Genomic DNA, 26,443 nt, shown 5'->3' with positions numbered 1-26,443 from the left:
TTTGACCTAGACACATTCTGGATCTAGTGGTTACAAGTTGCATAGCCTAATTGCTGCACCGTATTCTTACTCTTCTAAGAGCCAGAGCATTAACTCCCTCATCTCCATTCTGATGGCCTCCGAGTTCTCCCCTGTGGACTTAGCAGCCTTCTCCATCCACACACATTCGGTCCCCAGGGCTGACGGGTACCTCACGGAGGCTGTCCTACTTCAGGGACAGGAAGAAGCAGGTGCCAGGAAAGAGAAAAGGGTAACAATACGTGAGGGGTTTCCTGAGGTGAGATCAATTACTTCTAGCTGCAAAAATAGGAAACATCTAATATTCAGAGAAAACCAGAGGGTTAAAACTAAGTAAGATTTCTCATGGAAAGGCTTGGTTTTGTTTTGTTTAATGACTTTTTCTCTGCTCTTTTGAGATTTGACTCAAAACTGCCACTGATGTGCACATGATGGGAGTAAACAGATGTCTAGAGGGAACCAGAGTCTAACAGCCTCATTTATACGTAGCCCACTTGAAAATCATAAAATCCCATCTCTTACAGCTGGAATGAGTCAGAGTGCTGCAAGTATCTTTTTCCATCATGTTCAGCTTGGAAATGACTCTTTTCTCTACAAAATCTACTCTGGTTGATAAGAACTGCTTATGTTGTCAGGAGGCAACATAGACCAGAAACTTCACAGAAAAAAGAGATGGAAATAAAAAGATGCCACCGCACAGTGGGTCAGGAGAGGCATTTTGCAGAGCTGTACCTTGGAACAGAGAGGGATCTTTGTACTGACCCAGCATTGCACAGTCCACATGGTGGCTAATTAGCCAGTAGTAACTAGGGCAGAGCGAGAGTTGACAGCGTGCCTGTACTTCACGGTGTGAACCTCACCTAGCCAAAGGCTCCACCTATTCATTTGTAATGAGGACTGGCATTAAAGCAAATGCATTCAAGCATTTGCTGCTTTTGAAATACATGCACGCACATGCTTACATAAAACGTTTCGTAAATTGCAACTCATGTGGGTTCAGTCATTGTGTTACTTACATTAGCTTCATAAAATTTCAAGTTAAAAAGAGTCACCACACGGACCCCAATCAACGCCGCAAATGGAAACTCCAACCTGACTGCCGGGCATCGAGATCGTGCTGCTCAGAGCAGGCAGATCATGTACATAGCACCCTTTATAACACGGTATAGGCCCACATGACTGGGTGGCCCTCTTGTTACGGAGATAAGTAAGAGCTGTAGTTGGATTTATAATAATATAAGCTGTTGACAGAGTTTGTCTCTACTTAGTGTTCCAGCATTAACATCAGAGGTCTTATCCTATATAGCACATGGAACTCTATTCAATTTCTTATAATAACATATAATGGAAAAGAATCTGAAAAGAAAAAATATATATGTTATGTATAACTGAATCGCTTTGCTTGTACACCTGAAACTAACATTATAAATCAACTACACTTCATTAAAATTTTTTAATAATTAAAAGAAAAAAAATCAGATGTCTTAATGACCATTTCTTTAAAAAAAAAAAAAATCCCCCTGCATCTGCATTCCCCGCTGGTTTCTTTTCTAAGGATCCCAGCATGAGACAGCCTGGCTTTAACCAATTTTCAATGTATACTTGTGGGGATGGTTCTTCCTGCAATTCTGGGGTTGCCCCACTTTGGCTTCCCTTCCAGCAATGGCTCCAATATCATTCTCAGTTCACCCATCTGCACTCACAGAGCCCCGGGGAACCACGGAGCATGGGTTCCACACAGCTCAGAAGTCACACACAAGACGTCAGACATCATCTACTCCAACATTTCCCCTGTAGCCCATGCTTCAATTCCCCTACAAAATCCTTGCCATTTGTCACCCAGCTCATGCTTCAGTGCCTCTAATGACAGTAACCTCACTGTGTCCCAAGGCAGTGCAGGCCATTTTTAGACAGCACTAATTAGAAAGTTTGTCCTTAGGTGGAGGTGAACTTTGCCATTCTCTTGCTTGCCCATTGGTCCTAGTCACACCCTCTAGGGCAACCTCAAGTCAATTTCCATGTGACAGAGCTATTTGAAGATAACTCTCATTGCCCTCCCCTAGCTCTTCTTTCCAGGTCAACTCATCCTGGTTTCTTCAATATTTAATATGTTTTCAAGTCACTTCAAAAACATAACGAACTCGCTCTAACAAAGTTAGTAGTGTGTGTGTATGAGAATTAGACCCAGAAGAGGACTCCTGGTCTGGACCAGTAGGGTAGGGACTTTTTTTTTTTTTTTTGATGGACCAGCTGCACTCTAGACCTCATTGATGGAGTTCCCATTTTGCCATTTCACATATTTCACACGTGCACAGGGGTGGTCTCTGTGTCCTGCGGAGCCAAGAATGCCATAGACGTCTGTCCTCACTAGTACTGATTAATCAAAAGATGACAGGAGACTCTCAAGACCTGCTGCCAAACACAGCACAGCCGTGCTGCCTAGCACTGAGACCACGTGCGGCACACAGAGCCCGCATGGCAATCCTGACAACAGGAAGCATCAGAACAGGGTGACCAACTGACACGCTAGAAAAGTGACAAGGTCGTCAACCAGTCCTGTTGACCTAGCAACATACTGCAGAGCGAGGTACAGTAACGAAGCCCTTGCCTAACGCTCCCCCTCAGGGAACAAGAGAACTTTTGAGAAACAGAGAGATCTCTCTCACTGAGCAATAAGTTGGGAGCTCCAGAATGATGACTTCCGAATGAGTTAACAGTGCACTCTGAGTTGACGGTCCCTATGAAATGAGCTTGGTGAAAGCAAGTCTGGTGTCTGTCAATTTGTTCACCATTGAGACATTAGTGCCTGACATGCGTAGAGCCTGGCACATTTTGAAAAGTAATTGTGAGTATCTCCTGCTGGAGAGGCAGCAGCTACTTCAGTGAGCTATGGGCAACCAGAGTCTGGCCAAGGAAAAAGAAATTAAGGAGGCTTTGAGCAAAAGTGGTGAATAGGACCTCAGGATTTGATGAGGGTAGGGAGATTTGAGACAGCAATTTGATCTATTTTTCCCACTAGACTTTAGCTCGTATTTATCCTTTGTTCCCAGAAGCATATCTTTTAAGAGCTAAGAAATTAATGATGACAGTCTGACTTATACGAGGTCATACAGATGTCAGTGACAAGGTCAAAAAGAGAATTTAGTTCTTGAGTCAGCAGAATGACCCAAGCCTTCAGATATCTTTTCTTTTATGGTATCTGGAAGTTACGCTGATTAATTCTGTTTCGTGGTAAAACAAAACAAAACAAAATCATGTATGTGGGGGACATGCGATTTGGGGAACGGTAGTGAAGTTTCAGGATTCCCCTGATATTTGCAGCACTGCTGTGTAGGAGATTCGCTCATAAAATTCTGAGTTGAAAAGCTGAACAGTTTTGCAAGTCATGCTTTAATCATGATTGCATGGAATTTGGAGCTCTGCATAAAAATCATGTGGACTTTAAGAATTCAGGTCAAGAAGAATGTTTTAAAATCTGTGTACTGCTTAGTCCTACGTGCATTAAATTTACTCCCATGCTATGCTATGAAATTTTGTTTAAATAGGAATTTGATTTTATATTAGCTATGCTAATCTATTAAAAAAAATACACACACATACACACACACAGAACTATCAGGTCTTAATTCATCGCAGTTCTTCCTGGCTCCAGGGCACAAAAGTTCTGTCACAGGACTCATGAGCTGGAATCACGTATTTACAACAAATACAGGTAACGTGAGTTGTCCATTATTTAACCTCTGGCTCTGTCTAAAGACCTATCACATTCTTTTGAAAAGTCTGAAGAACCTGGTTGTGAGTTGTTCTTTGGTGAAATAGCTTCTCACTTAATTATGAATTTATGTAAGGACAAGAATCACACATGCCGGTACTAATGAAAACCCATCTTATCACATCCTCCACAAATGGCTCTGAATTATTTCAATTTCTGTATCAAGTCTGGGAAGTCGGCTAAGGAAAAAAGGCACAAAAGAGATCCTCACCTTTGAAACCCACCATTGCTTCCTGCATTTATTCACTGTATATATTTGAACTCCTAAATACAAAGGCACTGATTTGGAATGGCGGACAGATGAGAACATCTCGAAATCGACTAACTCTCAGCGGAAATCATTCTCAGATTACATACTGGGTAGCTATATGCTGAACCTCCCATTTCTGGGATGCTGAGGTGTCTTTCTCCCCCTTTAGGGTCTCAGTTCTTTAGTCCGTATTTCTTGGTTCTATTATTTTCAGTATGACACCAGAAAGCTCCACAAAGCCGTTCTTTCATAGTCATTCTAGTCACGGCGCTCAAAAAACTTAAACTGACAGCAGAGAAAAATAAAGTAGTACTAAGTTGCTAAATAAGGCAAAATTGCCCCATATTTGAAGCTTCTGTCTCCTTAGGGTTTCTCTTACATCTTGGGTCACACTCCTCTAACCCTGGGGTCTGACACTTAGAGCTGCTGCTGAGTAAGTCGAGGTTAAGGCCTCACAGATGTAATGATGGTCAAATTTAAAACAGTTGTGGCTTCTCTGTAACAACTTTTCCCTGAAATAATGTAGGAAAAAAACCAGAATGTGCAGTACTGTGGGAGAAAACATGACCAAAAGGACATGTTGTCTGGGAATTCCTTTGTAAGGCAAGTGTGATTCATGGAGTGGATGCACAAGGCCAATGCAGCCAAGGATTGGGTGGAAATTTGAGTCTCAACTTTGAAGGGAATTTAATTTAATCCCTCCAGCCTGGTGTGTGTTATGAGTATCTCATAAATGAAATCCAAGCTTGAGATTGCTTCACTGAGTTTGCCCAGCAGTCTACCTTTTCCATTTCTTTATCTTTGAAAACTTTTTGGTGGGGAGGTAATTAGGTTTATTTATGTAGTTAATGGCAGTACTGGGGACTGAACCCAGGACCTCATGCAGGCTAAGCATGTGCTCTACCACTGAACTATATCCTTCCCCCTCCATTTCTTTTCCAACTAGCTCTGCCCAAGCTTTTTTTCTCTCACCTCATCTTCCGCTACCTATAAAGCACATTGGCTTTGTTTGGTAAGCAGAAAAATCTTTTAGGAAATCCCACTATTAGGCAAGATTTTATTTCATCAATTAACTTTCTCAGGGAAAAAATTTTTTCCTCTTCTGTTACTAATCTACAAAAGTAGAATGCCATAGGTCATCAAAATTTTTCCCAGTGACACGAATAAGGGAGTTTTTCTTTTGCCTGTTGCAAAGGATAGTTGGCAGATTTTCTCTAGAACGTGAGCTGCACTGATTGACCTACAGAGGGAGTTGACAAATGGAACACAGGGGAAAAAAATGATGGTCATCTAAGAGTCTGGTTTTTAAAAATCATGCTTAGAGTGCAGTTTCTTCATGAAGAAAAAACCCAAGGACTCTCCCTTTCCCATGAGTTGTTTTCATAAACACTGTCTATTTCCTGTTCTCACTCCTTGGCACACAGGCTAGAACCACCTGCTCAGCGCTGACTCGACTGTATTTGGGAGAGATGGGAACGTATTCCAAGCTCTGCGAGGCCAGGACTGTGTCAGTCTTGTTCACCACAGTGCTACACACCTCTGGGCACTTAGAAGGTGCTCAGCCAGTAATAACTGAACACATTCAAGGAGGAGAAAAATAGAGATTCTACCTTGGGGATGGATAGTGTAAATGTGAATTTGGTGTTTGTTCTTTGGTAAATGGTTTGACAAAAGGATGCCTATGAGATGGAATCAATGTGTAAATTGTATATAATCACACACTTTTATAATGTGACTACATTTATTCATGCAAATCTTTGAGTGTCTATTTCTGCCAGGCATTTCTCTAAGTGCTGAGATATAATACTCTATGGTAATATACTATACTAGACTGCCAGGTAATAACAAGATAATTTGCTGGTAGAAAATAAAGAAGATTAGAGGATATGGAGCTGAGGGTGGGGGATGCTACTTTAAGTGGAATCATCAGGGAGGGCCTCTCTGAGGAGGTGAGATTTGAAGAGAGAACTGAATGAAGAACCGGAGTTATGCAGACATTTGGCAGAGTCTTCCAATCAAAGGGACAGCAAGAAGATCAGCCTTGACTTGAGGAAGTTCTTAGAGTGTTTGAAGAACAGCAAGCAGTGTGACTGAGCCTGGTTGAGCCAGGGGCAGGATGCCAGAAATTCTTCCCTTCGTTTAAGAGATGAGGTTGGAGGGAGAACTCAGGATCAGACTGGTACAGCTCTGCAGGCCACGGTAAGGATTTGGAATTTTAACCTGTGTGTCTTGGGAAGCATCAGAGGGTGGACCGCAAGAGAATGATAGGGTGAGACTGACTTTGTAAAGTGGTCATTCTAACTGCTGTGTGGAGAGCAGAGGTGGGGACCAAGTTTGGAAGCAAAGAGGTCGGTTAAGAGGTTCCTGCGGTGGCCCAGACAAAGCTGATGGTGGCCTGGCTGATGGAAGCCATGGAGATGGTGAGAGATGGACTGCAGGGAGGGGATGTGGAAAGGAGTCAAGGCTCTTTTTGGTCCAAGCAACTAGGTAAATGGTGGCATCATTTCTACAGATGTGCAAAGACTGATGGAAGAGCAGGTCTGGTTAGGCATGGAGGCGGGAGAAGCCAAGGGTTGACTTTTGGGTATTAAATTTGAGATGCCTTTTAGACATCCATGTGGAGATATCAAGTGGGCAGTTGAATATGAAAGTGCGGCGTTCAGAGGAGAAGCTGAGCCAGGAATATGAATTCGGGAATAGATGGCAGACACTCCAGAAGGGGAATGCCTCTTGTAACTCTGGTTTTGCTCTCCTCCTGCTTCTCAGGGCATGGCCTCAGCCCTGCAGGGCAGATGGATGTCCATTAGGTTGAGAAGCACCTTGGAACTTGGACACCACTCAAAGCCCCAGCTCAGGGGCCAAAGCACCACGTGTGCTTCCTATCCTGGCAGAGAGAAGAAGCAGGGCAAGTCCCCTGCGCCCTCTGCCTCAGGCTTCCCACATCTAAAATGACAATAATCTCATCCACTACTTGGTTCTCCTCAAAAAAGAGGGCTAAGATACTACACACAACAGTGAAAAGAGCTGCCAACACCAGGAAGAAGTCCATGACGAGAACACAACGATAGGGAGGTTTGTTTGCACTTAGATCGTCAAGTCCTTGAGGGCAGCCTCTGACTTCTGAATGTCATCCTTTGTGGGACTTGGCACAAGGTCCAGTCAACTACTGCTGCTGACTCTGTCTCTTCTTGAGGTATTAACTCTTTAGTCATTAAGTGGGAGCTGACATGACATGTTGGGTAATTACAAATGCGTCTTAAGACGAGGTCTCTAAACTCACCTCTCTCTTATCAGCTCTCCACTGCCTCTAGAAAGATCTTTCCAGAAAATTATATCACTTCCTTTCTTAAACCCTTCCAACGACACCTCATGGCCTTGGGGATAAAGTGTGAGCTCCCTAGCGTGTCTCTTAATGTCCACACGATCTGGCCCTTGCTGACCACCCTGCCTTATCTCTCGCTGCTTTTTACATGAACACCACGCTCCAGGTATTAACCACTTCCCTAACTGGCTTCTGGGGAAACATTCTTTCGGGTTGTTTCTCCTTAGAATGACCCTCCCTGCCTCGTCCACTTAGAGAACTTCTGCACATTCCTTGAAGCCCCAGTTTAAGATTTTCCTCCTCTGTGAATAATTTTTAACCCCATCCAAGCAAAAAAAAAATCTCTCCTTTGTCTGCACCAGCACTATACTTAATTTCTCCATTATATACTATCACACCACACAGCAGTCATTTAGAAAAAATCTACCTCCTCTACTAGAGCGTAGGCTTCTTTGGGAGGGCAGCCTAAGAGATCATCACCTCCCTGTTTTCAGCACCTCACCCAGGACTAGGCAAGTGGCAAAAGTACAACACATTTTGGCTAAGTGAAGTGGATAAATGGGTGAGAGTATGAGTCCAAAACAAAGCCCGTCCCTTTTAGAATAAAGCTGGCAGCTCAGTGAACATTAGAAAAACTCATGGTGACCCAGCAAGAATCAACAAGATGCACGCTGGTGCTTGGTAGCACCACGCCAGTCAGGAGATTGAATGAGTCTGAACCAATCTCAGGCAATCATGAACCCTACCTTGACTGAGTAATAATAATCTGTATGCCTCTCTTACTTGGGGGGGGGGGCTTCCTTGGGTTCATATTTGAGATCGCATGGTTTCTCCAAAGGGGTTGGACTTAGCCATGGAGACAGGGCTCAGCCTTAGCCAATCCTATGGCAGTCTCTTGTCCACAGGATCCCTGGAAGGCAAGTGGCACAGCTTCTTATGGGAGTTAGTACAATTGGATGTCTTAGATGTGTCCAGAATGTATCGGGGTGACCCCTGGGTCTGCAACTATCAGACCGTGTACAGGGATGACACAACTCTGTGTCCTTGAGTGACCTTAACCAGGTGAGGTTGCAACCCATAGCCCAGTGGGTTTACCGGCAGTCAGACTGGACAACTGGCAACATCAAGGGAATGGCCATGACCCTGAGACACATCACTTGCTCAAGTCATGTTCTTACCTGGCCCTTCACTCCTGACTCCTCGAAAGGGAGGCACTCACATGGGGTAGGAATTGGGGTAGGTAGGTCAGGGTGATGAGCGTTCCCACCCATGCCGCCAGTTTCTGACTGGAGTCTAGGAATGACCCACCTGAATCAGATGAGCTGCGCTTTCCGGGCTGCCGTACCGAAGGTCATGTCCATTGATGGCTAACACGCGGTCGTTCTCCTCCAGCTGGCCGTGTCGGTCTGCCACGCCACCATCCAGCACGTTGAAAATAAACACCCCAGGCTCATCCACCTTGCGCACCAGTTTTATTCCAAGCTGCTCATCAGGGCTACTTTTGTTAAGAATCACGTGGAAACTGTCCCCCTGGGGTCCATAGGTGTCCAGGGGCTGTCCGTCGGTCCTGGTCCGGAACTTCTGCTCCCGCAGCACGGTCAGCCGCAGCACCTGGCAGGGCTGCCGCAAGAGGCGCAGGGCATAGTTGTGAGGCACGTTGCTGATGTCCATCCCATTGACCTGGGTGGAGGGGAGCTCAGAATCAGGAGTGACCACGCCATCAGCTCCAACCCTTCCTAAGAGGCCCCGCCACAGAATCACCGGGGCCCTCCCTTAAGGGCCACTCTGCTCTATCACCTCATCCTCCACCCAAATGTCCAAATATCCCCATCTTCCAACAGGACTTCTGACCCTGCTTGCCTCGAGTGTTACCTGCACACATTCCAAGTCTTCGTAGATGTCATCCTTGTTCAGCCTTGTCCCACACATGACCTCAAATTTATTTACACAGTCTTAACCCTCATTTCTGTTGCTTGCTAAACTTATTTTTTAGTTGAAGGGGGCGTAAAAGGAAGAAAAAGTGGGAAAAGGCCAAAGAAGAAAGAAAATTGCCCACTGAGTTCAAATGATCACATTAAACTGCTGTTCAAATCAAACTCAGTTGACATTTTCTTTCCAAAAATCTCCCAATGAATTTTTCTCCCTGGGTCACCCATACTGGAACTTCCAGGCCCCACTACTCTGTCTGTGTGTGTGTGTGTGTGTGTGTGTGTGTGTGTGTGTGACTATATTTGTGTGTTGGAAAGTGTGTATGTATGTGAGAGTATGTCAAGTCTCAAGATGGTCGCCTACAAGATCTTTTGCCCATGTTCTCAATAAAACAACAACAAAAAAATCTCTGTACAGTTCCAGACAAACTGATATGAATGGAAGTGTCTAGGCTTTTTTAGTAAAAGGCTGGATCACTTTATTAAGCTCCTTAAATGTCCTCCAACTTGGCCCTCTCATTTGCGCCTCACTGATGATCTGCAGACTGCTGCATGGGGCGTTCTGGTTTTAATTACCCAGGCCCAGCCTGAAGGCTTCAGCCCCTCGAGGTGGTCACTGCTCAGAAAGAAAACAATTTCACAGCAGCGCTGCGCTCTGCGCTTAAGGAAGGAGGCCCCCACAGAAGAGAAACAACCTTCTTGAATTTCTATGGTTTGGTAAGATTTCTTGTACGTGCAGCCAACAGTTAGAACAGTCTTGGAGTGAGACTTTCATGAGCCTTCCTGCAGCCATTGCCGGTCCTCTGCTGCATCCACAGGGATGGATGGAGGCTCCCGTGTGCACAGACAAGGCTCACTGCCTTTGTCCAAGCCCAGGTGAGCTCAAGGACCTTGCTCTGTTCTGTCACCTTAACTTGTGTCTGGTTTCCCCCATCGTACCCAGGCCAAGAGAAAGTCAAGGTCACCTTCTAAATAGTCTTGGCAGCTCATTTGCCTGCAAGTGCCAGTTGAAGGCCACGAGAATCAATATCTATTATTATGCAACCCTCCCAGGCAGCATAGTTTCCATAGAACTGGGAGGAAGCCGTGTGGAGAGTCGCTGATTGCACAGCTCACTGCCCCTCGAGGATGATGGGCCCTGCCTTGTACTCCACCTCCGAGGCCAGTGGGAATATCAGTGTCTCTACAATAACTGCTTTAAATTCTTGCTCCTCTTATTCCAAAGAATAAGAATTTCTTTGCCAGAGAAACAGCTCATGGTGTGTCAGGAGCTGGCCCCTCAGCAACCCAGAAGGGATGGGATGAAACTGTCATCCGAGTATCAGACAGGAAATTAGACCAAGGGAGGGATTTCTTATCGCTTTTGGCTCATGGTGGACTTCTGTCTGATAAACAACTCTTCCTTCATCCTTTCTTGTCTTCTGAAAATCCCTCCCCAGTATCCTTCCCCTTAACCAAGCCTTAGAGGACAGTCATGCCCAAGGCATTCTGTTCCACCATCTGCCTCCCCTGGAGGGTCTGTGGGTTGGCAGAATAACTTAGGGATTTTTTTTTTTCCTTGACGGGCCATTAAGCTATAGAAAATTTACTTTAGAGGAGTAAGTGAATGTGAGCGATTAGATAAAATACAAAATGTTTCAGTAATTTGCTCTAAAAACAATTTAAGGAGATACATACTCTAGTTTTATGTTTCTGTTACTTAAAGTAGGAGAAAGGGGTAAGAGGAGAGAAAGGGGAGGTAGAGAAAGGGGAGGACAAGTTAGGAGAAGGAAGAGGAAGGAGGGGAAGACAGAGACAAAATGATACAGAGACAGAAATATTCATGCACAGCGAGAATGAGAAAGACAGAAGGACAAAGACTGATCTCAAATTACAAATCTCATATGAAGTCATATCAACACAATAACTATGGGAAGTGACAGCTTCACATACGTGTTAGTGTTTTATCCACCCATCCATCCACCCATCTGTTCATCCACCGATCCAATTATTTGCCCTCAGGTCATTCTCATTAAGCCCCCCGATGGCTCCACAGCCATGGTCTCTACCTTCAGGATGATGTCTCCTGGCAGCAGCCGGCCGTCTCTGGCGACGGCCCCATCACGATAAATGTGCTGAATAATGATATGGACCAGCGGGGTTTCGCTGCCTCCCACAAGCCTAATAGAGAGGCTTTCACTGGGATCTGCTCGATTGATCTTGATGCTGGTAATTTCACCATCTGGAATTAGGTGATACAACCTTGGAAAGACTAAAATGGACAAAGACAGTGTTTATTTAAGACACCCACCCAACCGACATTTCCAACCACTCTTCCTCTTGCCAAACTTTGGTTCCAGCCAAACTAAACTATTCATCGTTCGCCGTACATGTTTTCCATCTTCCTGCCTCCGTGCCAGCAGAAGTTTCTCTGCCTGGAATGTTTTCCATTCTAGGCCTGAGCCCAATTTTTCCCTTAAGGCCTGCATGAAATGATCCCTTCCAATTACACTCTACCCTGATCCCTCTCCCCTGCTCTCTAAATATCCCATTTCCCATAAAGCTTTCTATTTCCCATGGCACCCTGCCTTCTGTGCTCATTCTTATTCATGCCCATTTCCTATACCCCCTATTTGACTCTAAGATCCTTGAGGACACAATATCTGGCTGTTCCGTAGTTCTATGCCCAGATCTCTACACGGGAAACTTCAGTCGGTTTATTGAGTGAGGAGGGATGAATGAACGAATGGTCAATTGGGGATGGATCACAGTTTGATCACTTACTCTTCAGGGGGCAAAACAGAACAAACCTGTTCTGCTCTCTCAGATCATTTTGAAGACTTCCTCCTGGAAGGCCCTGCTTTTCAAGCTTAAGGAATCACCAGTCCCCTCTACCCGACCCTGCTGTCAGTAAAGGGAAATCCAACGGCCTGGCTCACAATGAAGCAAAGAGGCCCAGGTCCAGTTGGTGGCATCAAGAGATTTGTCCCTAGTCTGCCTGAATCGCTGAATTCAGAGCCAAGAGGAGGTCCAGAGATGGAGGCTGGTGTTTTCCAACTTGACCTTTTCACTGAGGATTCTTCTTTCCCTGTGAAATCTCTCACAGGTCCCCCTGGGCCCCCACCTGGAAGAGCTTCTCTAGTTGTGTAGTTTGCTAGTGACCATCAAACCTTTATGTTACAAGTGAGGAGGTGTGAGCTTGGAGAGGGGAAGTGACAGGACCGGCTGTAGGTGGCAGTTCGGTGGCCCTGAGAGCCAGGTCAGATCCTGGGGCTCCTGATGACCTGCCCTCCTGTCACCTCCCTCAGATTCCCCCGGAGCCAGGGGTTCACAGCTGGCTACAGTCCCACAGGCGACTTGCTCCACAGACCTAAAAGCCAGCAGCACCAACTGGCACCGTTCTCCACCTCGATTCGAATAGCAGCACACAGAGGGGCACCTGTCAATGCCGGCCACACTACACCTGGTGTGGTGGGAGCTGCAGCTCCTCCCCAGTTGCTCAGAGCTTGAGTTTGGATGCCGAGGGCAGAGATGCTTTTGTCTCCTGTAGCTGATGACAGCTGCCTCCGCCCTAAGACCCTCCCTTAATTATGTCATCTGGAAAGATCAAAACTGCAGGTCTGGTTCTACATAAAACATTCTTTGTGGTTGTTTTCAAAACCCATGACCTTAGTCCATTTTCCCTAATGAACTATGAGTTCATTAACAAGTACTCAGCTCTCCAAGAACAATACAGAAAGGATGAAGATCATTTCTAAGTATTGTGGATCATGATAAACAAAGCAATTTAGCGACCAGAGGAAGGCTGAGAGGTTGCAAATGTGGGTCTTTAACCCCCACTGGGATTTAATTTAATGTAAGCAATTGGGTTTTGCTGCACATCTGTGGGCAGCAGTCTTAATCTGTCAGTTCCTGGTGCTAACAGTACTTGGGTGATTGAGTTCAATTAATGTTTAAACTACGTTGATTACATTAAGTGGGCTCTACCCACAAGCATTTGTTGGAACAGGTCTGGTGACAAGGGAATGGAAGTTCTTTAAAAAATCATTTTGAGCAAAGAAAGATTTGGAAAGAATTAGCAAAGCTGCTGATTTTCTCTCTCCTCCCCCTCCCTTTCTACTCATTCTCCCAACCGATTTACAAAAACCATGCTCCCAAATCTAAACCACTCAAGGACAGCTGAATTGACAGTCTGAAAGGTCATACCCGGTCACACTTGGAAATGATGTTAATTAGAGTCACACCAACGAAACCCTAGGGACCTTGAAGAGTTAAAGTCATTTTTAAACTGCCAAACTGGTGCTGGTCTGGAAAGAAACAGCTGTTCAATATTGTGTCCTTACCTAAGGACTAAAAGATGTAATATTATCAGTTATGAAATGTTTATTATATGCTGGCCATTGAGCTAAGCAATTTGCATGCATTTTTTTGTTTGTTTAGTCCTCACAACAACCTTTTGAACTAGATTATTATTATTCCTGTTTTTTTCGATGATGAAATACTAACTCTTAGAGAAGTCCAGTAACCCGGCCAAGACACACAGCTGATACAGTGAAGCCAGGCTCTTCACCGATATGAGAAGAATGGGTAAACCATGCCATGAGAGTTCGCCAGACTAACCACAGGTTACTGGAGCAATGAGACCCAAGGGCCATTTTGAAAATTTGTTGCCTCAGAAATCCTGTGAAGACATCACTACATTAACGTCTCACCCCATTGTGGAGTAATAGCTTCCTAGAGTGCCTGAGCAAATCTGTTTTCTCCCACTCGAAGCCCACTGCACAGAGAACATAGCTGCCATCTTTGTCTTCCTGAAGCATAGCTGTGATCCTGCTCCAACTCTATGCAAAAGCTTCCAGGTGTGCTCACTGTCCCAAGTCAAGACTCCTAAATGGGATCCAGGGCCCTTCTAATCTGGCCTTAACCTCATCTCTCATTACTTTCCAACACACAGTCAAGATCCCAATGCCCATCCAGGTCCATAAACCACTCCTTAAAAATGGATTACACTGTCCCTCTTGGAAGTGGCGCTTCTCTCCCTATGGCTCCCATTGCTGTTGGTTTATATCTCATTCTTCATGGTATTTTATTTTCTTTCAGTCTTCAATAAACCCCTTGAAGCCAGGAACTGGATTTTGTAACCTATACAAAGTACAGAGCCTAAATATATAAACAGTTCATACAGCTCAATATCAAAAAAAACTTGATTAAACAATGGGCAGAAGACATGAACAGGCATTTTTCCAAAGAAGATATACAGATGGCCAACAGGCACATGAAAAGATGCTCAACATTGCTAATCATCTCACATATGTCAGAGTGGCTATCATCCAAAAGTCTTCAGATAACAAATGTTGGCAAGGATATAGAGAAAAGGGAATGTAAATTGGTGCAGCCACTATAGAACACAGTATAATGGTTGCTCAAATAACTAAAAACAGAACTACCATATGATCCAGCAATTCCATTCCTGAGTGTATATCCGAAGAAAATGAAGACATTAATCTGAAAAGATACATGCACCCCAATGTTCATAGCAGCATTATTTACCAAGATAGCAAAGATATGGGAGTAACCTAAAGTGTCCATCAACAGATGAATGGATAAAGATGATGTGGTCTGTATACGCAGTGGAGGACTCCTTAGCCTTAAGAAAAGAATGAAATTCTGCCATTTGACCTGGAGGGTATTGTGCTTAGTGAAATAAGTCAGACAGAAAAAGACAAATAGTGTGTGTTATCACTTACATGTGGGATCTAAAATATAAAAACAAAACAGACAAATTCACAGGTATAGAGATCAAACTAGTGGTTACCAGTGGGAAGAGGCAAAGGGGGAGGGACACGATATGGGAAGGGGATTAAGAGGTACAAACTATTATGTATAAAACAAATAAGCCATAAGGGAACAGCACAGGGAACATAGCCAATATTTTATAATAACTTTAAATGGAGTATAATCTATAAAAACATTGAGTCACTATGGTAATATGGTAATTCAACTATACTCCAATAAAAAAAGTACAGAGCCTAGTCCAATGCTTTACACACAGTAGTCTCTTAAAAGTTTCTGCAAAAAAACATGCTAATCGATCTTATTTAAGGTGGAGAAAATTTTACATAAAATGAAATTAAAGATCCTTTAATAAGAAGTGGAGACCAGCAGAAAGGAAGTTATAATCCTTTTATTCATTGCAGAAACATTCAGAGAAGACTATTATGTGCCAGGTACGTGCTTGGCCTTGGGAACACAAAGGCTCAGATAAAGAACCCCTGCCCTCACTGGTACAGTTACAATGAAAGGTGGCATTGCTATAATAGAGATACAGGTGCTTTGAGAACACAAAGGAAAGCGGTCTGAGGGAGTCCGGGAGGGCTTTCAGAAGGAGACAAAGCCGATGCTGAGCCTGGAAGGAGGAATTAGGATGCCAGCTGAAGGGGAATGAGAGTACAGGTTGGACAACATGGAGGTGAGAGAAAGACACAGTATTTATAGGACTGCAGTAAGTTCAGAGTAGTTAGAGGATGTAGTGTGTGTGTGCAGAGTGGGAGGGGATATATACATAAGAAGGGGCCTTAAAGGACTGCTCACAAGTTCTCTAAGGGCATGATAAGGACAGTGGTTTGGAATTTACCCCCCAATCTCAAAGGAGTGGAGGGCACTTAATCCAGTGGGTAGACGAGTGGGCTCTGGAACCAGACGACCCAAGTTAAAATCCTAGGTCTGCCATCTTCCAGCTGGGTGACTTCGGGCTAGTAACCCAGCCTCTCTGGGTCTCAGTTTCTTCTGTAAAATGAGAATCATGATCCCTATTCCCTTAGTGTTGTGATGTCTAAATGACTTTGAGTGCTACCTGGTACCCAGGAAAGCTCCAAAAAATTTTAAGCTATTAATATCACTGCTGTAAAGTTCTAAGATAAGATTAAAAAAAGGACAGGACAGTATTTCCTCAGCTCCATTTATGTTGGGGAAACATACAGGATCTAAGATCCGACAACTTCCTTTGCACACATAACCTGGATTCCAAGTTTAGGAAGACAATCTGGGGCAGACTAAGTAACCTCCCAGTGCCTCAGTTTCCTCATCTGTAAAACAGGGATAATACGAGTAGCTACCTCATAAGGTTGTTGTGAGGATTAAATGAATTAATGCATGGAAAACAGAACCGCACATCACATGTAGTCCTACAAGAATACTTGCATAGCATTTACTACATGCCAGAACTACTGTTCTAAATGCTTTCAACTATAATTATTATTCTTTATATGCATTAAGCCAGCATCTGAAGGTGAGGCTTCCAAAACCTTTTCCCTCAACCTGTGTAAAAAAAGAACAATAATTTCTGCTTTTAGTTACGTATGCAAGAAGTAGGCTAACTAAGGTAGAAAATATGTATGCCCTTGGGAAGAGAGGTGTCATAGAAAGAGGGTGGTGCTCCAGTCGTCATGACCCCTGAAGTCATTTCAGAAGCCCAGCCTTGCAGAGAAGCTCACGTACCATCAGGGACAGTGATGTTTTCAGAATGTTCTCTGCCCTGGTCAGCTTGATTGGTCACTGTACTTCCACTCTTTGTCCGTCGAAGAACACTCAGTGCTCGATTTATTTTTTTAAAAGATCTGCTTCTGATGGTGGATCGCTCAAAGGGCCGTGCTGAGGACAAGAAAGAAGAGAGGAAGGGTGGCTACACATCCACAAAAGTCCTCTCTCATGTCCACGGCTGGTAAGACACGCATGGTAAAATGGGAACAGGGGTTACCTCTAGGCGGTGGGGTGATAGAATTTGCTAATCTGTATTTTCTCAGTTTTCTACAACAAAATATGGAGGCCTCAGTTTAAAATCTGCTTTTCTTTGCTTCCTGGGCTGGATGGAATGTAGCAGCTCTTCTCCGAGCCACATGGATGGGAAGGTACGGCCACCACGGGAGTGATGAATCATTAGCTCTAACTTCCACCCCTTTCACCAAGTCAGATTACACACATTTTTAATCACCCGAGGTCCTCGTGGTTTCATTTCACTTTGGAGAATTGGATGCTGGGTTGCTGCCAAAACTACCAGAACGATTTCCCCTTAAAAAAACATTTCTAGAACTTTCCACTGTGACTGTTCTACAGAGGGCAATCCCAAGACCAAAGGAGCCCATTCCCGGACAAGCACTCCCTTGACTCACCCCTCATTCGGTTGCTCCGGCCAGAGTCCAGTGGGCTGCTTGCTGGCTGCCCGTCCTCCGCTGTGAACACGTAGGCAGGGTTGTCCAGGCCGGGCTCGTCCGTCATTAAGGAGACGGTGGCAGCCGCAGAAACCTCCGGGGAGAGAGCTGCTGCCGTGAGGCTGGCACAGCCGTCTGGACAGCCATCCTGGGAGCGCCTCTTCCTGTCTTTGGTCAGGCCGTAGTGGGAGGCACCTTTACAGCTGGAACAAAACCAGCGGGAGGTCAGAGAAGGCCTGGGCTCTGCGCAGGGTTGGCTGTGCTCTCCAAGGACACGTGCTCGCAACCCTCGGAAGCTGATTTGCTGGCTCCCGTAGCCCCTCGTTTCACATGGATGTAACTAAGGATACACTTGCCGACCAAATGAATGAATGATTTGAGAACACGATTGTTAAAAGATGCCTATTGCCTTCTCTTAAAGCACACTCTACCCTGGCCCCTGGAATGCAGATAATGAGAGTGATCACGGGGGTCTACAGGGCAGGGGCTTGAGACTGGCAGTCTTCAACTATTTGGATGTGGCAATTCCTTCTTGCTGTTGTTTGTTTTGACCACAATAGCCCTTAGTCACACTAAGTCCCTTCTTTTGGGTTTAGTTCCCAAACCACTGAACATAAACACAGAGCTCCTCCCAGATTCCATATTTAACTGTCCATGGAAACAGAATCGCCCTCACTACAAACCACAGGAGTTTGCTCAGTGTCACTACTCTCCAGAGGCAGGCCTGCTGCCTTCTGTTCTCTACCTCTGGGCTGGTCTCTGAGTGTCCAGGACCAGGGCTGGGGGCTCCTGGGCACTAAGAATATTCATGTCTCCTAATATTGGGAGAGTAAAACCACAATCATGGTCTTTTTTAAAAAAAAATTGTCTCTATCCACTCACCATCCATGTTAAAGAGCAGCCCTCAGGGCCAGGAGGCCAAGGTTTGATCTAGGCCCATGTTTTGCTGAGAGTGCACTTCCATTGCCACTGGGCAAGTTGTCTCAGCTCAGGTCTTGATCAGAAAATGCAGCTGATTTACCCTCATTGCACTGTGGTGAGGAAGTAGCCACAGAGAGCAACCCCAGCTTCCCAATTGTGAGGGCAGAAATCCTGTGGGTGAGGCCCTTTAAGAAGTGGCCATTTAGATAAAAATAATTATAAATTAGCATACCCTTGATACAAATTTATTACAGAAAACCTCATATGTTTGAGCTATTTTAAATAACCCTTTGAGAGCCGATATGGAGAGATGCTTACAGATAGAATCCAACAGCCATTGGCAGTGGAAGTTCACATGGTACGATATACAGCCTATAGGACCACAGAGCTGGTGGGCAGAGGGCCTATTGTCTGGACAAGATCCTTGCTCTGAAATTTACCTAGCTGTGTGATCTGGAACCATTTTGTTAACCTGGTTAAATTTTCTTATCTGCACATACATCTTGGGTTGCTGTGAGGTCCGGTTGACATTAAATCTTGCCAAGGGTTTAGTACCCTGCAAGATATATAGTAAGTTCTCAACAGACTGTAGCTACATCCATAATTCTAAGATGTCTGTTTTTTTACACGTTAACATGGCTGAGATTAGGATGCATAGGTGATTGGGGGGGGTGGTCCTAGAGTTCAGCTGCCAAGCTGCAGTCATGACACAGATGCTGTTGAGTATGGCAAACACAGTCACAGGTGTCCATCACGCCACTTTGATTGAGTTGTGTCCACTCTTGGTACTATGCCACTGAGTTTGCCGTTAAATGTCTTAGAAAATATTACATGACAATTCAGCAATGAAATGAAAAGTTACTGCATATATAGAAAGTCTCAAAAACAGCAGTGGCATGTACATTTGATAGCAATGAAGCAAATTTTCATCATTAGAAGGAGGTCAACAATTTCCTATATTCTTGCAGGGAGCCAAGCAAATGCTTTATTTGCTTAGAAAGAAAGACAACCCCAAGGAGATGAAAAGTGGTGTCACATTTTGTTACTGAGATCATCCAAAAGAATTGGCCTGTTTCATGCCAAACAACACAACTAGAGGGCAGGAGAGGTCACCAAATTTGTCTGAATGGATTTCAAAGCTGACGTGGCCAATCCATGCATCGCAGGGATAGCTTTGAAGGAGTTTGGGGATGATTTAACCAGTGGCAGTTTTTAAAATTTTCTTTTCTTGTCGGTACATGAAACTTGATGCTTTTTATAATCAATGGCATCTTAGATTTGATGAAATGTGGTTTTAATATAGTAGAAAAGGACTCTGATTATATAATCCTACATCCTTATCTTATAGAAGATGAAACAGCTTTTAGTGCCTGTCTTTCCTTCACTGAAAGAGTGCAAGCTCCCTGCTTGAGTTGGTGAGGTTTTACTGTTCTGATTAGCTACATTGGCTTCAAATTGTTCTGCTTAAAAATAGCAAAGCAGTTGATATGAGAAACTCAGAAATTGGAAGAAACATTGTGTGATGGAAAAAATACAAGCCAGCATGCATTTGAACGGCTCCAAAGTCATAAATATACAAGTGGAACTCTTCTCTGTAAGCCAGCGGTATCTGGTTAGCAGTCCACGGGAAGGAAGTTCCTAGACGATTTAGTTGGACTAGACACAGTCTTTCTTTTCTTGGGGCAGCAATGCCCTTGCCCATGTGCTCTGCCAAAGCAGGAAATGAGTTTTCCAATTGGACAAATGGCTGATAAAGGCACAAGCCATGGCTTCCTGAGGGTACACAGCATATCCCAGTGGGAAAAAAGGGGAATCTTATTCTGCAACCACGTCCGTGAAGAGGGTTAAGGTATTTAACTACATCTGAATCCCAAGACTACTCCATTAAGAAACCACTGCTGGTTCAAATCCTTGGGGTTCCAAAGATGCATCTCAGTCCAGGAAAGGAAAACCTCATAAAATGGCTAAGTAGCCTCCTCTTTTGGCCTCAAATAACAGATATCCTTACAATAGCTGGGGACGGTACGGAATCTAGATTTAAATGTTCAGACTCATAAGCCTGCGTAAGAAATGTTCTGCTGAAGCGACTCATACTTGTGCAATGTTGCTTGTTTTGGCCTCCTGGCTTAGCCTGACACTGAGGCACAGGGTGATCTATGAAGGTAGCAGCTTGTACTTACTAATTATCTCTTTTGTGTTGACTAATACCGGGGCCTCTTGATTTACAAGCACAAAAGAGGGGCGGAGGGGGAGAGAGCTGACTAGCCTTGGCCAGCACAGGAACATACGCTAAACCCTGGGCTGTGTTCAAAGCAAGCAGATTTATTCTCCCTTTTAGTTACCCTGAGCACTAAGTACTCTCAGGTGGTGATGGGGGATGGCCATGAACTTGAAGGATGTACACAAGGAAACATGTGGAAAACCATTTTTCAATCAAGCCACGTGCTTTGTATATGCCATCCGTTCCAAGCAACTCTGCAAATCCTTTTTGTTAATAACAGAGTTGAGATGCTGAGCTCCTATATCAAACTGAGCAGAGGCAAATCTGCCTTAACGTAAGAATGGTGACACTGGGTGTGGCATGGAATTTTTTTATGCAAGGGAGGGGGTAAGTAAGAAGAAAAAAATGAACCTCCTCCTTGCAAAAACTCCCGAGGCCATGAGAGTTGACCTGAAGCAGGATGGACCCCAGGAAGACTTTACAGAGGAGGCTCTGACGGGGTGTTCTCTGCCGAGCTCAGCCAACCTGGTGGCACAAGCTGGTTTGCAGGCAAGGTCTCCTTTCTGACAGTGAACTTATCCACTTATGATGGAAGAATAAAAGTTGTCCACAAGAAACTGAAACTTCAGTGCTCTCATTATTGCAATCTGGGTAAGGACACAGTCTCCTTTGATTCTTCTAACTTCCTTCACGTTTTTTCTTTCTCGATTCACTTTTTAAAATTTCTTTTTTTATTGAGAGTATAGTCAGTTGGCAGTATTGTGTCAATTTCTAGTGTACAGCATAATGTTTCAGTCATACATATACATACATGTATTTGTTTTCACATTCTTTTTTATTATAGGTTATTACACGATATTAAATAGAGTCCCCTTGTGCTGTACAGTAGAAATGTCTTCTTTATAAATTCACTTCTGAATTAAGTAAACCTCGAGTCTGCTCTCATATTGAATTCATCAATTGCTCAGTCTGATCCTACTTTGAATCAGTACTTGCAAATTCATACGCTAGTCAGGCTGGGTGGGAGACTGTGGTGAGCAGTTCTATTTCATGGGTGCAACAACCCCTACAGACCTTTGTTAATTATTGTCTCACTCAAGACAACAAGCTCAAGAGCATTAGTCAAGGAATAAGTTATTCAAATTGGAAAGGAAAAGTAAAACTGTCACTGTTTGCAATGTCATCCTAGTATGTATAGAAGCCCCCAAATACTCTACCAAAAAAACCTGTTAAAACTAATAAACAAATTCAGTAAAGTTGCGGGATACAAAGTCAATACACAAATATTTGTTGCATTTCTATATACTAATAAGAAACTATCAGAGAGAGACATTAAGAAAATAATCCCATTTACAATTGCATGAAAAAGAATAAAATACCTAGGAATAAATGTAACCAAGGAAGTGAAAGATCTGAACACTGAAAACTGTAAGACACTGACGAAAGAAACTGAAGATGACGCAAATAAATGGAAAAACATTGTGTGTTCATGGATTGGAAAAATTAGTATTGTTAGAATGTCCATACTACCCAAAGCAATCTACAAATTTAATGCAAGTCCTATCAAAATTCCAGTGGCAACTTCCACAGAAATAGAACAATCCTACGATTTGTATGGAACCACAAAAGACCTCAAATAAACAAAGCAATCTTAAGAAAAATAAAAGCTGGAGGCATGATGCTCCTTGACTTCAATCTATGTAGTAGTCAAAATAGTGTGGTATTGGAAAAAGAAAACTGGATATAGGTAGATGGAACAGAATAGAGAATCCAGAAATAACCCCCCACATACATATATGGTCAATTTATGACAAAGGAGCCAAGAATATACAATGGGGAGAGGACAGTCTTCAATAAATGGTGTTGGGAAAACTGGACGGTCACGTGCAAAAGAACGAAACTGGACCCCTATCTTACACCATACACAAAGGTTAACTCAAATGGATTAAAGACTTAAATGTACATCCTGAAACCAAAAAACTCCTAAAAGAAAACAGAAGGTAAGCTCCTTGGCACTGGTCTTGGAGATGACTATTTGAATCTGACACCAAAAACCAAAAAAATAGCAAAACTAAACAAATGGGACCAGGTCAAACTAAAAAGTCTCTGCACAGCACAGGGAAACCATCAACAAAATGAAAAGGCAACCTACTGAATGGGAGAAAATATTTGCAAATCATGTATCTGATAAGGGGTTAATATCCAAAATATATAAAGAATTCATACAACTCAATAGCAAAAAACCCAATCTGATTAAAAATGGGCAGAAAATCTGAACAGAAATTTTCCAAAGATGACATACAGATAATCAACAGGTACATAAAAAGATACTCGGCATCACTGATCATTAGAGAAATACAAATCAAAACTGTAATGAGCTATCACCTCACATCTGTTAGAATGGCTATTCTCAAAAAGACAAGAGGTAAGTATTGGCTAGGATTTGGAAAAAAAGATGTCGTTGTACACTGTGGGTGGGAATGTATATGGGTGTAGCAGTTATGGAAAACAGTATGAAGGTTCCTCAAAAAAATAAAAATAGAACTACCACAATGATCCAGCATTTCCACTTCTGGGTATTTATCTGAAGAAACAGAAAACACTAATTGGAAAACACATATGCACCCCTATGTTCACTGGAGCATTACTGACAATAGTCAAGGTGTGGAAACAACCTGTGTCCACTGATGGATGAATAAAGAAAATGTGGTGTGTATATACAATGGAATATTATTCGGCCATAAAAAGGAACAAAATCTTGCCACTTGCAACAACATAGATGGACTTTAAGGGCATTTGGCTAAGTGAAATTGATCAGACAGAAAGACAAAGACTGTATGTTCTCATTTATATGTGGAATGTTAAAAAAACAAAACAAAAAACCACCCCGGCTCATACAGATTGGTGGTTGCCATAGGCAGGGAGGTGAGGGAAATGGGTAAAAGGGTCAAAAGCTACAAATAAGTCGGGAGGATGTAATGCACAGCATGGTGACTATAGTTAATAATGCTGATTGCATATATGAAAGTTGCTAAATCTTAAGTCTCGTCATACACAAAATTTTATAATTATATATGATAACATGTTAACTAGACTTATTGTGGTGATCATTCTGCAGCACAAATAGCAAATCAAATTAGACATCTGAAACTAATAGAATGTTATGTGTCAATTATATCTCAATTAAGGGGAAAAAAAGAGGTTTGTAGTTGCCAGAGGCAGGGGTTTGGAGGAAGGAGAATTGGATGAAGGCAGTCAAAAAGGTATAAACTTTCTGTTATAACTAAGAACTAGGAATGTAATGTAGAAAATTATAAATATAATTAACACTTCCCTGTGTTATATATAAAAATTCTTAGAGTAAATCCTAAGAATTCTAATCACAAGAATATTTTTTAATTTTATATTTATATCAGATGATGGATGTGCACTAAATTTACTGTGGTAATTATTTCATGACATCTGTATGTCAAATCATTACACTGTATGCCTTAAACCTATACAGTGCTATATGTCAACTGTATCTCAATACAACTGTAAGAAAAAAATAAGAGTCGCCCAGTGTTGCCAGAGCAATCAATTTGGAAGGCGAAATCCAGTTTTGAATGTGAAATCTCTTGATTTTTAAAAATTGGCCATAAATTCAAGATTTTTAAGACTATTGTGTGGGCAAACAAAACACATCTATAGGCCAGATCTGTCTCAAGGGACGACAAATTTCAACCTCTGGGAATAAAAAGAAACCTGCCAGTGTGGGTAGGGCAGACCCATTTCTCTTTTCATTCCTCCAGGGAGCAACCCTACCCTCCTCTCAGTCTCCACCTGATCTCCCCTCTTCCCACTCGTGTAGGGTGTGCACGCAGGCACAGGGGAGATGGCCCCAAGGGGGGCTTCCCTTTCAGTATTTGCCCCAGCTCCACTTTTAATTCCAGTGGAAGGAGGAGATAGCATTTCCGACTGTCTCTCACTCCTGGGAGAGCTGATCACTTGCCCAAAGTTATTATATAATAGGGAAAGGAGACATTCAACTCTCATGGGTACATTCAGTCTTTCAGACCAAGAGAATTGAGATTAGGGGCTAGGGAGGGAAGCAAGTTTCCCTGCTAACAGTGGGATCTTAGGCTGAGCCAGATGAGTGACTCTGAAGCTGTGTTCAAAGTGGGTTCCCTGGAGCCAGGCTGGGAGCCTGCTGCAGAGGAGACGGCCGCTGTCACAGAGGAGACCTGGGAGATGGGCCATTGGGAGCCTCAGGATCCAGAGTGCTCAGGCTTAGAGAAAGTCTTTGTCCAGATGCAGGTGACCCTGGAGGCTGAAGGTGGGCGTCAGTCATGCGTGCCTGGCTCCTAACTCCATCTCCAGGGCCCCCACTCTGGCCCTCCCAACACCATGCCTCCAGGGCTTTGCAACAACCCCCAGCCCATCTCCCTGCTCCCCACCTCTCCCCTTGTCCCCCCTGCCATCCAATCCATCCTAAGGACACCAACACAATATCTTTTCGCTCAAAACTTTCCCATGGAAATATTTCCCACTGCTCAAGTCCCAACTCCCCAGGCTGACATCCTAGCCATCCCTGAGCCGTATGGATCACATTCTCACCACACGGTCTGGCAATCCAGAAGGGGGCTGGGAAGAGGCTGGCTGACATCTCTTAGTCTAACACGTACTGTGTGTTACCATTTACATCCCTGGTCTTCTTAACCTTCCCAACTGTCCCAATTGTCATGTCAGTTAAACCAACTCCACTTTGTAGACAAGGGTATGGAAGTGGGAAGGGAAGAAAGTCTTGTCCAAGTTCACAGAGGGGAGCTGGATCCTGGCTGTGGGCCTCCATGCTTTCTCCCCTTGTACCACCTGGCCTCCAGCCCCGAGCCTCTCCAGGCTGCAGGCTCCTGAGTCAAGCTGCTTATTCCATGTCTTCACCTACATCCCAACACCCCAACCTTTCCTGCCAAACCAGCTCTTCCTGCCTCTTCCTCATTTTATTAAATAGCACCTTACATCCTGCCTGTTGTTCAGACCAAAACCCTCAGAGCCATCCCTGACTCCTTTCTTCTTCTCAATGCTCCAAACATAATCAAGCAGAATCTACCCAGAATCCAACTACTTCTCATCACTTCCACCTCCACCGCCCTGGTCCAAGCCACCGTTATCAAAACCTGGAATATTGCAACAGCCTCCTGAGAGGTTTCCCTGCTTCTACACTCACTTCCCTCCCCCAGCTGTTCTCAGCAGAGCAGCGGTATGACCCTTTTAACTTGGCTCTCCATGTCTCCATGTCACTGAAACACAAAGTCCTCACGATGGCCCACCAGGCCCTGTGTTCTCTGTCCCTGTCACCTCTGTCCTCATCTCCATCCCTTGCCCATCCAGCCTCCTGCTGGTCCTCACACCTGCCCAGCAGCCTCCTGCTTTGGGGGCCTTGTATTTTGCTGTTGCCCTCTGTCTGGACCACTTTCTCCAGATTCTCACCTGGTCTGTTCCCTCATCTCCGTCAGGTCTGTGGTTAAAGTCCACCTTTCCTGACCACCCTCTTAAAACAGCAGTTTTCCTAGCGCATCCTAACCCTCCCTCCCTCTTCCTCACTGCTTATTTTTTCTCTATAGAATGTAAGCTCCGAAGAGGGGTGTAACTGCGGTTGGTTGTGATACTGGGGCTCCTTTGCCCTCGGCAAGCTCATCGTTTTCCTTTCCATTTCCCCGCACTCCCACTGGAGATGAGAAAAGGGAGAGGAAAGGGGGGAAATGACTTTTTTCAATTCTTCTATCTTTTTCGCATACTCCCCTGATAACTTTAATGATTTTATTTTATCTGAGTTTTAAAACAAT

General features: G+C 43.9%; 1 protein-coding gene across 4 annotated transcripts in view; it reads right to left on the bottom strand.

The window, feature by feature from the left end:
• LNX1 (ligand of numb-protein X 1) overlaps nt 1-26,443 on the bottom strand; it is a 113,766-nt gene that overhangs the window by 19,894 nt on the left and 67,429 nt on the right. For 3 of the 4 annotated variants that reach the window (XM_015250229.3, XM_031687924.2, XM_006198135.3), the window contains 4 exons: nt 17,438-17,679; nt 16,767-16,919; nt 11,339-11,541; nt 8,671-9,042 (listed from right to left, as the gene is read on the bottom strand). In XM_015250229.3, the coding sequence (XP_015105715.1) occupies nt 8,671-9,042; nt 11,339-11,541; nt 16,767-16,919; nt 17,438-17,679 (970 nt within the window). The remainder of the gene's footprint in view (nt 1-8,670; nt 9,043-11,338; nt 11,542-16,766; nt 16,920-17,437; nt 17,680-26,443) is intronic. The other variant, XM_015250244.3, reaches the window with a different exon arrangement.

The sequence above is a fragment of the Vicugna pacos genome, chromosome 2, assembly GCF_048564905.1.
Source record: "Vicugna pacos chromosome 2, VicPac4, whole genome shotgun sequence".
NCBI lineage: Eukaryota > Metazoa > Chordata > Mammalia > Artiodactyla > Camelidae > Vicugna > Vicugna pacos.
Note: the sequence above shows the minus strand (reverse complement) of the source record. Positions and strands in the feature narration are given on the sequence as shown.